The 15,669-nt window shown below is 40.5% G+C and overlaps 1 protein-coding gene across 4 annotated transcripts; it reads right to left on the bottom strand.

The window, feature by feature from the left end:
• Window positions 1–259: 259 nt before the first annotated feature.
• Window positions 260–15,060, bottom strand: tbc1d5 (TBC1 domain family, member 5). 4 transcript variants are annotated; one of them, XM_028428630.1, is made up of 24 exons: window positions 14,949–14,980; window positions 13,080–13,192; window positions 11,074–11,125; window positions 10,602–10,726; window positions 9,425–9,482; window positions 9,152–9,260; window positions 8,853–8,942; window positions 8,579–8,653; window positions 8,064–8,131; window positions 7,881–7,983; window positions 7,405–7,493; window positions 7,239–7,289; window positions 6,925–6,994; window positions 6,377–6,549; window positions 6,143–6,285; window positions 5,591–5,697; window positions 3,786–3,871; window positions 3,400–3,704; window positions 3,121–3,183; window positions 1,984–2,192; window positions 1,713–1,812; window positions 1,383–1,462; window positions 1,023–1,280; window positions 260–653 (listed from the first exon to the last, which is right to left on the bottom strand). In XM_028428630.1, the coding sequence occupies exons 4-24, from the start codon at window positions 10,699–10,701 to the stop codon at window positions 372–374; spliced, it is 2,619 nt and encodes an 872-aa protein (XP_028284431.1). In that variant the 5' UTR covers window positions 10,702–10,726; window positions 11,074–11,125; window positions 13,080–13,192; window positions 14,949–14,980; the 3' UTR covers window positions 260–371. The 4 variants fall into 4 exon arrangements, with proteins under 4 accessions (XP_028284431.1, XP_028284414.1, XP_028284423.1 ...); XM_028428613.1 differs by lacking the exon at window positions 13,080–13,192 and having other exon boundaries at window positions 14,949–15,060; XM_028428622.1 differs by lacking the exons at window positions 13,080–13,192; window positions 14,949–14,980 and adding an exon at window positions 14,407–14,821.
• Between the last annotated feature and the right edge of the window lie 609 nt (window positions 15,061–15,669).

Here is a 15,669-nt window from a genome sequence, read left to right as displayed (position 1 = left end):
TAAACAGTTCAATGGCTCCCTCTCTCTGTAGAGCTGGGAACTACAGTTAATCATGAAAGACAGGTGAAGTTGTATGGCACCCATAAAATGGGTCAGCATAATGGGAAGACAGGCATTAGGTAGATGAGACAGCATTCAGCATCAGCTTAGACAGGACTGAAGTGGCACAGATGACAGTTAAAGAGACAAATTATAAGGTATTTGTGACTTAAAGCGTCACAGTCCACATGTGCAATTTTTAAGCAGCTCCACCAAAAACTGCAGGTTCTCCTCTCTTTAATGACAAGTCAGTTTTTGTTTTATAGGAACTCCTGGGTAGGAGATAAAACAGAGCAAGTATAAGAGTAAGAGGAGAGGGGTGATTTTCTCATTCACAGGTCGTTCGGGTTAACAATAGTAAAGTCAGAGTCCTTGCTGTGGGTGGAGCCATCGTCTGGGCTGGAGGAGCCTGAGGTGGTGCCACCCATCAGGGGGTCATGGAAAGTCCCAGCTGCACCCTCCGGTTCCATGCGCACCATGCCACGACCTCGTCTAATTGGCGGAGTGCGCTCAGATGCAGCCCTTCCTCCCCCCTCGGGATGCAAGTCTCCATCCTGGGACACTAGGATGTAGTCGTCCCAGTTCTTTCCCTCTGAGCCAAGAGAAGATGCCACCTGCACAGATGAGATTTAGACAGGTAAAAGCCTGATTATCATGATGCAAAAGCCGTATTATGCGTTATCATTCTGTTATTGTTTCATTCCTAATGGGGCAGATGCAGTGTCACATGGTTTAATCTGTGAGAGAATGCAATTCTGGTACAGACACTGGACAGACACTGGATCATTGTGAACACAGGGTACAATCTGTAGACATGAAAATGATCAGATTTAAAAGGATGCTGGATGAGAAGGTCAAACAACTCAGCCAGACAACTGAAAGCCATCCTGTCTGACCTGAGTGTTAAACTGCACCACTACTGCTGCCAGGAGTGTGAAGCAATAATTCCAGGCATCTAATAGATGGATGAATTGCTAACTAACCTGTTGCTCGGGAGGTGTCATCCCCTGCTCCTCCTCTTCTTTCTCGTCCATGCTCACACTCCCGTCAAGATCAGAGTCTCGGCTCTGTCTGATGTTTCTTTGCTGCTGGCGGTCACTGTAGTGAATGTTGCTATTCAGAGCAGTTTCAGCAGCTGCTGTGGAGGTATAGTGATCATCAGCAATGGTGATTTCTTCATTCTCCTCAGCCTCCAGCTGGCTCTGGTTGAAGCGCAGCGACCCCTTTAGGATGTCTTTGATCTGAGAGGATCAAGGCCAAAAGAAAAGAGGTGAGTGAAATCTGATTTGAAAAACAAATCTGTTTTGCTGGAAGTCTGAGTAAAACCCTGCTCACACACTCACCTGCTTGAGTCCAGCCAGTGAGACCAGGACCTCATCCTCTTTCTCCAGATGTTCTTGAAGAATGACTTCTTGGATTTTACCTGCAGAGAAAGAATCACTGAGCAACCAGCCACAAAATAATTTACTACAAAGCGAATAAAAAAAAAAAATCTCTTAATTCTGAGTAAACATTTTTTTTCTGCATAAAAACAAACCTGTTGGATTAATTAGAGCAGACACTGACATGACTGGAGTGTTTCTTAAAACAAGAAGGGTTTTAGGATTTTTAACATTTTTATCTTGGATGCTAAAAATAAATGTAATGGCTTAAAAATATGTAGCTGAACTCACAGATGTGTGAATTCATCATCTTGGCACAGTACTTGCTCATGGCCTCCAGGTCATTGATCTGGCCCTGAAGAAAAGAAACCTGGGCTTCCAGGTCCTCCTCCTGTTGATTTTACACACATATACACAATGACCAAAAGATAATAAAACTGAAGGGGATTCCACAGTGAAAGGATTTATGGGGCTGATGCTGTGAGAGAAAATGAAAAAAGGAAAAACACACAACAAGAATACAAGAGAGGAGACTGGTACAGATGACATATAAACAAATCACCGTCTCTTTCTTGCCCATGGTCTTGCTGTGGGAGCGAGAGCGGGTGATATTGAAGAAAGACTCTTTCTTGGTGGCAGACAGTGGGGGGGATGAAGTGCTCACATCACTGCCTCTGGACAGTGGAAGAGGTGGGGATGCAGTGGATTGAGCCCGACCGCCAGAGAGGCTTTCTATGCTGGGTGAGGAGCTGACCGTCCAAGAGTTTTGGCCTAAGAGAGTTACAGATGAGTGATCTTAATGTTTGCTTGTTATTAAACAATAGAAATATTCATGTTTAATACAATTATTTAACAAAAGATCCAACTTTGGGCCAGAAAAAATGTCAGTAAGTTTCAGATAACAAGTAAAACTCCTACTACTGTTTGTACAATGATGTACTTATTCTTGAGAAGAAATAATAACAATAATTTCATGTCCTTTTATAGTAAAGAAACTGTTAAAATATAAGAGTGAATATGGAATGATTTATTAAATTTGCATTTAAATGGGCCTTAATCTTAAAATAATTTTACCAGTCAATAATTATATGTACTAATTCTGCCTTTAAATTAACAAGTCAATCTTAAAATTAAAGAGAATACCGGTAATTAATTAAACTTTTTGTTTCCATGTCCTGACTTGCTTTAACTTATGTTATGCCAGAGCTCTGACTGGCCAGTTATTCAGTGGCCAGGGATCATGCTGCTGCTCTATTCATTAATTTTTTTTTAATGTATCATTTAAATTAAAACATAATTAGCTGGTTTGTAAGAGCTCTTTATTTATGAATTCATTCTTAATCTGTTTATTTTGGTCTATTATTAATTAGCACACAAAATATTTCTTTGCATTTTGTTGGTTAAGGCAAAGAAAAACAGACAAACTTACCAACACTACACACAAATCAACACACAAGTCTAAACAAAGCCTTAAACAGCCATAATAAACACTACTGACAAGTAATCCTGTAGCTGTGATCGCCCTCTGCTGGTCATATTTTAGTAACACATGCAGGAGATAATATCTGTAATGTGAACCTATCTAGCAGCAACAACACACAAACAAATCACAACTGGTGTTTTGACATGCAATGTCAGACAAAAGCATGGATAAATGAGGAGGGCGTGTCACACAAGCAGTTGCCATGGTAGCAGTTACCTTGTGTGTCAGTGTGAGTCTGGGCTGGGAGACAGACCTGAGACACGCCACCTAAAACTCCATCTAACAGACAGGATAGTCAAAGCTGATGCTGCCACAACCACACAAACAAATGGTTGACGATATTAAGATAGTCAGGGTTAAACTGAACATGCAAAAAATTCACCAATTACAAAACTGCCAACATAAAAGCACATTAGTTGATGTAAGTAGGATGTGTTGCTGGTCTTGCAACAAATCTGAAGCAGTTTTCCTATGCATCTGTGTGTTGTTGCTCACCTTTGCTGAGGTGGACAGGCATGCTTTCAGACTTGAGCAGGCGGTAGTGCTGAGTATGGGCCTGGCCCTGGATCGACACCTGGACGGGGGGCTCAGCCAGTGGGTGCGGGAGGACGGGTGGAGTTGCTGAGGCAGGAGAAGTGGACGAGGAGGAGGAGGAAGTGGAGTGTACCTCACAGTTGATCGGCGAGATGCCGCTGGATGCCCCCGACATGGCTGGACTGATGAGTTTCCTGCCGAAGTTCAGCAAGCTGCTGGAGACCTTGTTGATGTTCAGGGGTGCAGCTTTTGTACTGGAAGTGGACCTGGAAGGGCAGTCGGTCAAAAAGGCTGAGGTTATTAATATTTATGAATAATAACATTGAATAACTGTGTCTGTATTTCACCGTGTCTTGTTCATCAGGTCAGCTCCCCTTGTTTTGTAGTAATCCAGGTTCTGCTGGAACTGGTAGTTCACAGGGCGCGGATTGTTCTGCAAAACAAGGGACAGCATAAACAATTCTGTTGTGCGTGATAAACAAATAAGTAAACACATCAATGTTAAACCTCCGTCCATGCATGGTGAATACATGCATTTCTGAGTCACTACTTATGAGCAACAAGCTCCTTCTTGCTGTTAATATAGATGACGACCCCCCAGGTGTAAATATGATGTGGACGTGATGTGACGCGGTTATTAAACTGGGGGAAACAATGTCATGTTGGATCACCACCATCCAAGAGTTTGAATCCAGGAGAGTAGTAGACAACAGTTTGGCAAGCTGCTGTGTTTATGAGTACAGGTCAGTAAATATGTTGGGAGGGGCAGGAGATAATTTGTACCAGAACAGTGAGGTCAAAGAACCACTGCTGTCTGATGTACGCAAGACTGTGAATGTTCTGCATGTGAAAGTGTGTGACAAGGTTTTAAATTGAATAAATGTATTTATAAGAGGTGTGTGACAGAAAATATATATATATATATATATAATGACATAAATGTTCAGCTCCTTCTCAGGCCGACAGATTCAGATTCAGTTCCGAAATATAGAAACAAACCAGCCTTTGACAGTTAAATGAGTGTTAATTCCACACATACATTGACAGCCAACACCTAGCTCTCACTGTTTTTCAGTCACACTGATCTATCATTACAAATACATTGTTGCGAGAGGATGCAGCTATAACACTTACAAAGTAACTGTAATTTGGGAACTGAAATGTTTTGATGTCAGGGCAGTAACTTTCCTCTTTAAACAGTCGGCCATGTCAGTTTTAATACAGATGTTTTGTTAACAGCAGCAGTGAGAATTGTTGACCTGTTGATAATGTGTTTATACCATATTCAATAAGAAACCTTCCTCGGCTGTGTGTTGAAATACAATTGTAAACATTTAGATGCAGCAGGACAAACCTGTTGGGACACTGATAAGATACAGTCCCACCTTGGTCACAGCTGTTTGAGTAATAAAATAAAGCAATTTACTGAATGACTGAACACTGTGTTCAAATGAAAACCTGACCTGTATGGTTGCCAAGAATCCAATCATGCTACCATTCCCGCATTTTTAACTTAAAATATATATTTTTATATGTGGATGGGTTTGTCATACAGTATGTTGTATTTGCTATGGTGGATAGATTAAGAAAATTATCTTAGTGACTAGTAACTGCAACAGTACGACATTTATTCATGGATTACATACAAAGGCCTAATCCGTTCAAGTAACCATACAGTACAAGTACAGTACATAAGCTATAAATATCTGTTGAACTTCCTCTCATTAACTGCAGAGCATGCTTCAATGATTCTATGGTTCATTTATTTACTGTAAGTGCCTTGAAATCATCACATTGTAACCAACTGTATAAGGAAGTGAAACGCTTGCTGCTACTTTTAACTTATATTTACTCATATGAACACATTGTATAAATGCTTTACACCCTGACTGTTGCTCGAGGCTTTAACCCGAGTGTTTCACTTCTGCAAATCTTCTACTTCCTATGCAAGAAAACAGGTCAAATGATTACTGTTTAATGCGGCACATCCTCTGCAGCAATAAGTGCCAGAAAGAAGCAGGAGGAGCCACTACAAGTGAGATTAAAATTCATTGATTGTTGAATCAAAAACATAAACAGTATCACTAAACTACATGCTTGACTGTGACACAATAACAATGAATTTATTCCAATTATTATGTCAGTAGCTTACTTTGGGATCCCGTAGGAACAAAGACTTTTGCAGCAGAGCATTGATGTCTTCTATTGGAGGGTAGTGCATTAACAGGCCCAGGCAGGTCTGGAAGTTACTGGCAATGACTGAAAAAAAATATTAATTTGAACATGTGTGAAAAAAACAGAATGCACAAAAAAAATCATCGCATGCACACAGACTACACTAGCTTGTTTCCATCAAACTGCGACCCTTGAGAAAGACACCTCTCCACTGGTGAGCTTCTCGCATTTTTTCTGACATTTAGTTGCGACAGTGCTACCCAGCAGAGGGTCTGTCTGTCATAATCAGAGCATGCAAGTGCAGGATCAGTGGTTTCAGAACATTACATTTCATTTCATTGAATCCCTAACACACAGACATGGATGATGTTTGCTGATTAGTAGTTATAATTATAATTCCACTTGTATTTATGGCAGAAAAAGTATTTACTGTATTTTATTTCACATTCTTCTATTTAACTGAGAAATGACTTGCTACAAAGACCATACATAGCATTATTGGATTATTTAAGTAATAAATGAAGCATACGAGCATCTCGGATGTAGAGCAGCATGGCCACAAATATGTAGTCCACCAAGTCCAGAGTGATGCTATCAGCAAACAAGGCATCCCACACCACCAGCAGGTCCTGGAGAGGAAATTCACGGCCAAACAGCAGACGAACCCACCGACTAAACACACACAGACAAACAGGGTAATTGCATTTGTATACAGTTGTGGGTGAAGAAGAGAATCAAATGAACCGAAGGTGTTAATACTGACATGCCATAGATTTGAGGGGCGATCTCCAGCCGGTTGAGATGCATGTGCAGCTCTATGTCATGCTTTTTCACCAGCTGGTCCTGGATACGGTTGACTTTGGTCACTATGGCAACAGATGGCCCAGCATCCTGAGGCCGAGCGAATGGGATGCTGGTCAGCATCTCTTCCTTACCCTAGGGGAGCAGATTATTACATAACTGGTCTATCATTATATAAACATCAGTTAGCAGCATCTGTGTCCATCTGGTTGATAAACATTCCCCACATATTTTGGCAAGTTGTACTCACTTTAAAAGACACTGAGTGGCTCATACTGTGAAGAATTTACATGAAATATGTCTGGTCTAGTAAATTTGCTAACTTGTATTAAATTACACTGCTGTTACCATGGTAACCATCTGAGACATCAAATCAACCTGGACTGCAATCTTCAGGATTACAACTAAGTGTAAATGTAATGGCATGTGCAATCAGTCAATATTGTGGAACAACATGCAATCAATTGTTGTAAAGTCAATGTCAAAAGCAGTTCTTGACATCAAACTGACCTTCCTGATTTCCCTCTCAAAGCTGGAGAACCACGGCTCTGCAGTCTCCATTAGTTGTGAGAACATGGCACTACAGAGTGTGTGTGTAGGGAGAGAGAGACAGAAATAAATGAGAAAAAACATTTTGTGAGCTGTTGATGAAGATTCTCAGTCATCCAGATCATCATACGTAGAGAAGATTGAAGCAAGGAGTCTGGACTTGTAGAGTCCAGACTCTACAAGTCCAGACTCTACAAGTCCAGACGCCTTGCTTCAATCTTCTCTACATTTTGTGAGCTGGATACTTCTTGCTTATCTGATATGAATGTACTCACTAGGCATCGTGCTCAAGGTACACTGGGTTCAACAGACACTTCATCTCATCACTGTGAAAAAACAAACAGAACCCCCTTAAATTTCATCTTTGTCTAGATAAATGTTAAATCATATTAAAGGTGTTAATGGCAGCTAAACGGAGACAGACTCTGTTTTACGACTGACCTGGGGGTGGCTGTCTCACTGGCATGCTGAAAAGCTTGATGGTCACAGTGCAGTACAAATACTATGGGAGCCAGCAACTCATGCATCCCCTACAGACAGAAAAAAATAGGAAAAGGGATAGCGGACATGTAAGGGCAGGGGGAGAGAGAAAATATGGTTCATTTGTGGTCAGTGTTTCTTTAATAGTGATGCACGAGGTTTCTAATCCATGATGACAGGTTTAATTTAGATATTGTTAGCCACTGCCCGGCCATGTGTCACTTCCATTTTGCAAAAAAGATGCTCTACAGGCCATCTATTCGCTTACTGGCACCTGTTACAGACACTGATAATGATTAGGTTACAAAGGCATTTTGTTCTTCTGTCTGAGCTCATCTGGAACAAACACAAACCCGCACAAGCCTAGATTATCAACACTGTCATTCTCTAAAATAAACCAACAAAACAGGAGAAGATGGGACAGTAGGTGGTCCTACCTGTTTATACAACAACTGTTCGTTTTCTCTGGCATAACAGAACAGAATATCTGTCAGCTTGGTCCTCACATCCTCATCCTGGAAGTAACAGATCTCAGGGAATCTTATAGAAATGAAACAAATAGAACGTGTACTTTAGGTATGGTGACAAAAACAACAACACTGTGTGTCAGAGATACTGACGTTCTTAACACGTCCTGCTTGATCATTCCCTTCAGTTCTTTATCCTGGAAGAACTTGTTCCACAGGCTCTGGGCAGGACAGGAGAAGATGTTAGTTAAAAAAGAATGTAGAGCTGAAAGAATGATTGTCCCGGCACATTAAGAACAATGACAAATTAGTGAGCAAGTGGATAAAAAAAATCCAACAATTAATGACATAACACAAGTCAGACGGTCTCTCTAATAACACAGTGAAAAGCTCTCTGTAACATTTTTAACAATAATTGAACCAATTCAACTGTCTATTTATGTCCTTGATTAATAAATCAAGAAGTCTTTTGTACTTATTTATTTTACTTATTTATGTTATTGTTTGTGTGGCAACTCAATAAGAAAACTTTGTGCTTGATGATTTGTTTTAAACATTTTTTTAATAATTCCTTTATTGCCTATTAGAAAATAAAATCAGCGCCTTTCTAAATACAAAATGACATAAACCTGTACTTCATGATCCACTCAAAAACGGATTTCACTCACCCCCTCATCCTGGGACAGCGGGTTGTTGACCACCAGGTCCTGCTGGCCTGCAGCCTTTCGGGGGTTAGTGATGTGCTGTGACAAAAAACAATTACAAAGCCAATCATTAGAGCCTGTGACAGCCCAGTGATCACTCATTTCTTGCATCACTACACACACAACTACATTAACTACAGCAATGTATTAACAGTTTTTTTCCCCACTTAAAATGTCTGTAGTAGCTGAAATAAATCTCAGCATACTACAGGAAGTGGCCACAGGGTGGCGCTCTCACCGTCTCTTTAATCTTCTCATACTGGGCCCGGAGCTCTTTGGTCTTGTTAATCCACTGCCCCTTGTCTTCTGGAAGAACCTCCAGATACAACTACAGACACACAGAGCAGAGGTCAGTGCATGTTACATCTAACAAAGGATACACAAATCCAGGATATTTATATTATCAAACTTTAGGTTCCTACATCCAGCAAACAGGGTCTGTAAGCTGCCATAACTGCAATGTTTTCTGTGGCAGGGAATTTGCCAAAGCCCCTTTAATCAAACTCGATAGGGCTGCTTGTTCCATTTGGCAGTTACCTTCCAGCATACGCTCCGAAAGCGGCTGCTCCTCAGCCGACCGTTGATGCCTGCCTGCCGGATCCTGGCCAGGTAATTACTGTTGAGGAACAAGTCGTCCCATTCTTTCCTGCACAGGGGAGGGTAGGCGGAGGATGAGGAGATTTATGAGCGTCTCAACCCAAATTGGGCATGGTATTCTATCTAATGTGTCATCCAGGAGTAAACTCAGAGGCTGGAGCAGAGAGTTGAGTTCACCATCTAGCCACTGAAGGTGATCCTGGAAAATCTTACCTGTATGAAAGGAAGGTTGACTGAGACTGTGAGTAAGTGCTGCTGTCAAGAGACCCTCCTGGTAGAAACAGACAAAAACACAACCACGAGGGGGAGACATAAACAGCAAGTACTAGTGAGTGAAAGTAGAAATTTAAAGGTAGGGTAGGAGATTTTGAAAACTCAGTGAGAGTCAGCCAGATTTTGAAAGTAAACACACACCCCTTACTCTCGGAGCTCACCCCGAAGCCACGCCTCCTAACCAGTCTGTGACTTCGGCCATCACGCACGTACCTCTCTGATGCGTAGTAGGAAGTAGGAAGAGAGTGACAACCAGCTAACTATACGAGCAGGGGCGCCTCGTAGGATTGGCTGATGTTTTTAGCATTTTATAGCTTCCACAGATGATTAATATTCTTCGTTTTAAAGCGAAACTGACAAACTAATCGGTTGCTATCGGATTGTAAAGAGGAGTTACACTAATTTAACAAAAAGTGCATCAGAATGAAATCTCCTACCCTACCTTCAAATCTTATGTATGTGACATCATAAACAAAAGCATAACCTTTGACAACTGCTTTTACTGCTTCTTCAATGACCCAGGAGTTATTTTTTGGGGCTTCAGAAAATGCCAGAAGCAGGGAAGTCATGACACAAAGTAAAGCTCCATACTCTTCTTCCTCTTTATTGCTGGTAATAAGTGTAATTTGGCCTGCAGGTGAACATGCATTCCAGTTGGAGAGCTGTCTATCAACATTAGTTACAGGAGTAGATCATTCCACAGGGACGCTCAGTATGAATATTCATCAGTTCCACAACATGCCAGCCCCCAACATTGTCTCTCTCTCACACGTAAACATAAAAACACCCTCAGCCTGGAGGCAGTGCAAGCCACATCTCTGACTCACACTCAACTCAGGCCTAAATTTTGTTTTTATTATCTCTATCATGAACCCTATCATGACTGTATCTTACACTCTGTGACATGGCACTGTTAGGATGTCCAAGCAAACTTTATCCCTTTATCCTCTATTTTAGATTTTTGGAAAGGGGCTGCATTTATGAACTTATGTCATAAACTAGAGTACAAAAATATAAAAGCCACAGGTCTAAAATGACAGAAGTCCTGGTATGTTATCATATATGTGTAGGTCCCAGGACAAGGCACGACTGTCAGATTAGCACTGAGGTGACATACTGCTGCGGTTCTTGTTGAAATTTTGGAGAGGGTCAAAGCCAGTCTCCTGCTGCTCATCAGTCTGGAGAGGGTGACGGGTCTCAAAATTAGGGTGCTGCATGACCGCGACCCGGGTGGTCTTGGACCTTGAAATAAAAAACAAAAACAGCATCAATTAACAAACAACATCAATTAACAAAAAGTAACAGAAGTAAGCAGAGCTTCATGTTCTGATATGCATGACTTTTGAACGCCCAAAAATGCCAGGTGATAAGCCACAATAGATTCCCTTCTACCGATTAGGAACACTGATCTTCGATCAGAACCTGTGCTGACAGGCATCTTCTTTGCTGACTCTCCTTAAACAGGGGTTTTGCTCTTTTGCAAAATGCACCCTGCCCTCCTGGACAGGCAAATACTATACACTGCAATCAGTCATACCACAACTAAATAAAACCAAAAAACTCTTGACTAGTCTGGTTTCAGTACTTACTGTCACAGCCTCAAGGTTCTCCTCAGTCAAGACTCGAAAGAAAAGGATGTCTCTGCAAGAAGAAATATGTAAAATAAAACTTAATACCCTCAGTGCAGAATGAAAAGGAAGAGAAACAATAGAATAGAAAGACAAATTTGGTGCAATAGAAGTCAACAGAACAGCAGTAAAAGTAGAAGTTGACAAAGGAAAATGTGGAATACTAATAAACAGCTATAATAACCTCATATCCCTTTAAACCTAATGTAGCTGTACAGCCAGGGAGGTATTTGATATAAAATCCACTGCTTTGTTCATTAAGAAGTTTGGTTATACTACTGTACAACCATCTGTGTGTCCACCATGCAGCAAAAATTAAACACTGACAGTGATTACAGTCGGTGAAGAATGGCTGAAATTAACATGAAGCACTTGAAGCTGCCTGATGTTCCACTGCACTCATTGTGATATACTGAACATAACTACCAAAGCTAATGAGGTCATTAAGAAGGCAAATGAATGCATTAATTAAATATTCTGATGTCACATCAAATGGCATATAGACAGCAGAGGTTCTGGAACAATTAAGGAAATATAAGTTATAGAAGATCATATTGTATTATCCTTTCACAATGTGAAGGGATTATCAAACTGCAGGCAGCATCTATTATCTGGTAGATACTAGTGTTGTGTAAACAAGATCCTGACCAGGTAAGTCTTGAGCCAACAATTCTCTGCCAAGATTTGAGGAAAGTTTCACTTTCTCTGCGAAACATCACAATCTAGGTTAACCAATCCTGTCTCCATTCTTTATCCGGCTTGGGATTATTCCACGTTTATGAATATGGTTTGCCTAATACACAGGCCTTACAGAATAGCAGGCGTCCAGAGAGCATTACGTTTTCTTTCCCTTTAATATTTGTGGAAATAACACAACAAAGGCATCTCTTAAACCTATTAACCATGTGAATGAAACGCTGCTCGATAAATTAGCTCCACATGCCATCAGAATAGAAATTATTTTATATGCATAATGTATGTGCCTGTTTTCTAGGGAAACATCTGTTCTACTCAAAGACTAATGCTCTCTTTAAGTCGGAGGGGTTTTTCCTCCCTTCTCTCATGAAAGTGATATTATCCCATTAAATAATCGGAACTAATCCCCACTACAGTGAAAAACAGAGGAATGTGGTGAATAGGTATAATAACCGTTTTCCTTTGTTTTACATTAAAAGACTGGAATGGTGTCTCCTGATTAGCTACATATATTAACAGTATTATACATATTATTATTAACAGACATGCATAGAGATGGTGAAGACATTTAGAAGAACACTGTTCCTGTGGGCCTGCAGACAAATTTAAAACTGTCTCTTCTTTTCACAAATAAAGAAGTAACCTTTCTAAAGAGGCCTTTACAGATGACTCGTTGCTATATCTTTTATTTGTCTGAGAATAGTTATGAGAAAGTGAAATATGATGCAAGAGATTTGAGGACTTGGAAGTGTTAGCACAGTCTTGCCCAAGGCAAGTCTTCTCTTAGCCTTCTGCTGCTTTCATTACTTCAACTCGGAGTTGAACGTAAAATGACATCCTAACTTTACAACATAATAATCAAGGCAAATTAGCTTCTGCATAATTTAATCCACAGCACCTGGAGACACCTCAATAATTCAAAACACGAATCTTTCATGAAATAATCAAATCAATACATAATGAAATGCATAAATAAATCAACAGACAAATAACAGTGAATCCATCTGTTCAGAGGTAGATGATCTGTTGCTGGGATTTACAAGCAAATGCTTGGGAAGCTATATGCAAACTGTGTCAGGTCATTTTTTTCATTTTTTTTTTCCTCTCAAAGTCATCACCTCAAACACCACTTCAAAAAAATAAAAGTTGTTGTGCCTTGGCCTGCGTAAAGTGTAATGAAACTGTGCAGTCACACAACCAGTCAAACCTCTTCTCTCAAACATCCCAATTATTGTGCAGAACATTTCACTTTTCACTTCCCCTTCACTCACATTCAGCCTGAAAGTGATCTGAGCCAACACTTCCCTCTGTGTCTTTGTTTTTCCACTTGGTCGAAGCCAGGCAGCGTCACATTCTTTAATGTCATGAGAACGCTTCAGATCAGCTGAACATTTTGGTGGAGACAATAAGACAGCATCCAAGTTGAAAAATATAGGGATAACTTAGCAGGTTTTTGCCACTGGCCCACAAGTGGATCTGCTGTTCATTTGGAAATAAGCAGAAATAGCTCCAAGCTCACTGGCCTTGAGGCAAAAGGGCTAAACCCAGATTACTCAATTGTATTCAATGTTTTGGTAACGTTGTTTCATTATTTCTATTTGGAGACATTTGACTAAATTACAACAGCAGATTTGTTTTCATTTCTGGAAAATCCTTCTATATTTCTCAAACAAGTCCAAACTTAACTAATAATAGTCATTAACTAAGCCTGTTTACTAGTCTTTGTCTAAAGTAGTCAAAAGCTAAATAAATACAGAACACAAATCTTTCCATGGGCTTTTTTGAGGATGAATATTCAAAAAGCATCGAGTGCTGGCAGCTACAGTCAAAGAAGCAGATTGTTGCTTAGTCAAACTGAAACAGCCCAGCTAAACAAACTCACATGCCTCTACTTCAGTGCACAGTGAGAGCTCAGGAGCCTTTGCAGTCACATGCTCCGCAAGAGGCTGAGAACATGCTTGGAACTATAACCTTGGCAAAATACTGTGAACTTGCTAGGTCTTGACTGATTGAATTACCCGAGATGAAATCTGACAGACCACTGTCTGTCTGCACAACTAGAACAGTGATTGTGGATGGTAACCTGGGGGCTCTGGACACCCACAAAAAGTCACAAGATGAGTTTTTCCTCTGATATGAACTCATTTCTGGTGAATTACATGACAATTTTATCACTTTGAACCACTCTTTTCCTGCTTACTGATGTATACAACTGTATTCAGAGATCAGACAACTTTGTTTTAACAACACCCTACAAGCTGGAGGGAGACCTGCAGTGAAAGACGAACATGCAAGAAGAATATCTGTTCAAAATATATACAAACTAACTTTTAAGTTTTCAGCAAGTTCACACAATTGAACTACAAATCATTTTTCCTCTAACTGATGCGGTTATTAGTAAAGGTAAACCAGTAAAGGCCTTCCCTAAACAACAGACAACAGGTTTCAGTCATGGCCCTGTGTCCCTACTGTCGAAAAATGATAGACTACCTTCTCACACAGACAGATATTTGTATTAGACAGGTCCTTGGCAGAGTGGAGAGGTGTGTGTCAAAGCGCATGAAAGCGTTCAGACAGGCAGTGTTAGCTGTTACTAACCTGAACTCATCAGTTAATCTGCCATGCACGGTGGTCCGTCCCGACTTCATATGTTAAAGGAATACTGCGCTTTACCAAACGTTTTCCTGCACTGTTGACTCGTTAATATTTACCCAGCATTGAGAGTTTGTCTATAATTTGAAAAATGGTTGCAACCAGACGGACTATCGAAGCAGAGAAGGCAACACTCCAAACAACAGCCAAGCTAGCTTGTACCCTGTGTCGGCTAACGATGCTAAATAAAGGCTACGGGATTTTATAAACTTTCTTTGGCATACTGTAGCTGTCACGTGAATGGATATGCCAGGAGATGACAGGAAGCAGGAAAGCTAATATGATGCTAGCCTATGTTAGCCAGTAAACGAGCCGACCCAAGGGCCTGTCTTTACTTCCGACACAGCTGCCACTGCGAGCACCACGAGACGAAGTTACAACACTCCACACACACACACAGGCGCGCGCATACACAGGTTGACACGACCATGACTGGCAGCAGAGAGCGGTCAGTTAGCAGTTACGGGATCTCGGTGCTGTTCAGGTACCTGTTCAGATCATGCAGGGATCCTCATTCTGCTCTGTCGGACTGTCTGCTGATTTGTAAACAGTAGCGGGTCAGGCGGATGTGCTGAAGACCAGCTGACTGGTCATGTGACCTGGGCCTCATGACGTCGCCGTGTGCAGGTAGCTCTGCTGTTTATTTCAAATTCTGTCCAAGCAACATGAAATGTTTTGTCACTTTCGAGGTAAGGGATGATTATAAATTAAATCGTGCATTAATGTCTAATATATCACAGGATTGCAAAGATGAGAATATACAGTATCCACTTATTTGTCTCTTTCAACAGAAAAAGCACCATTAGCAACCAAGATCTTTGCATTTCACTTATTACTGCACCTATTTTTATCTAGTGGTTCAGTCATTGATTTGGTTTCAGAGCTCCGAAAGGCTTATCTGAAAGGTCAAAGGTCAAACTGTCCTTTAAGGGTTAACTTGTACTTTAAGGGTTTAATATGTTTTCTTATTAGGTAATACAAAGAATGAAAAATACCACAAGAATAACAAAATAATTTAATTAATTTATAAATGCAGACATGTAGAATCAGGACAAATACATACTAAGCTAATGGTGATCAAAATCTTAATATGAATATGCTCTTTTTCTTTAATAAATATATGTATTGAATGCACGGTGATATCTGGATATTATCTGTCATTATGTTGGTTAATTTAAAAGACAAATATGTCTGCGATAGGGAGGTGAA

Source organism: Parambassis ranga, chromosome 2 (assembly GCF_900634625.1).
Source record: "Parambassis ranga chromosome 2, fParRan2.1, whole genome shotgun sequence".
Lineage (NCBI taxonomy): Eukaryota > Metazoa > Chordata > Actinopteri > Ambassidae > Parambassis > Parambassis ranga.
Note: the sequence above shows the minus strand (reverse complement) of the source record. Positions and strands in the feature narration are given on the sequence as shown.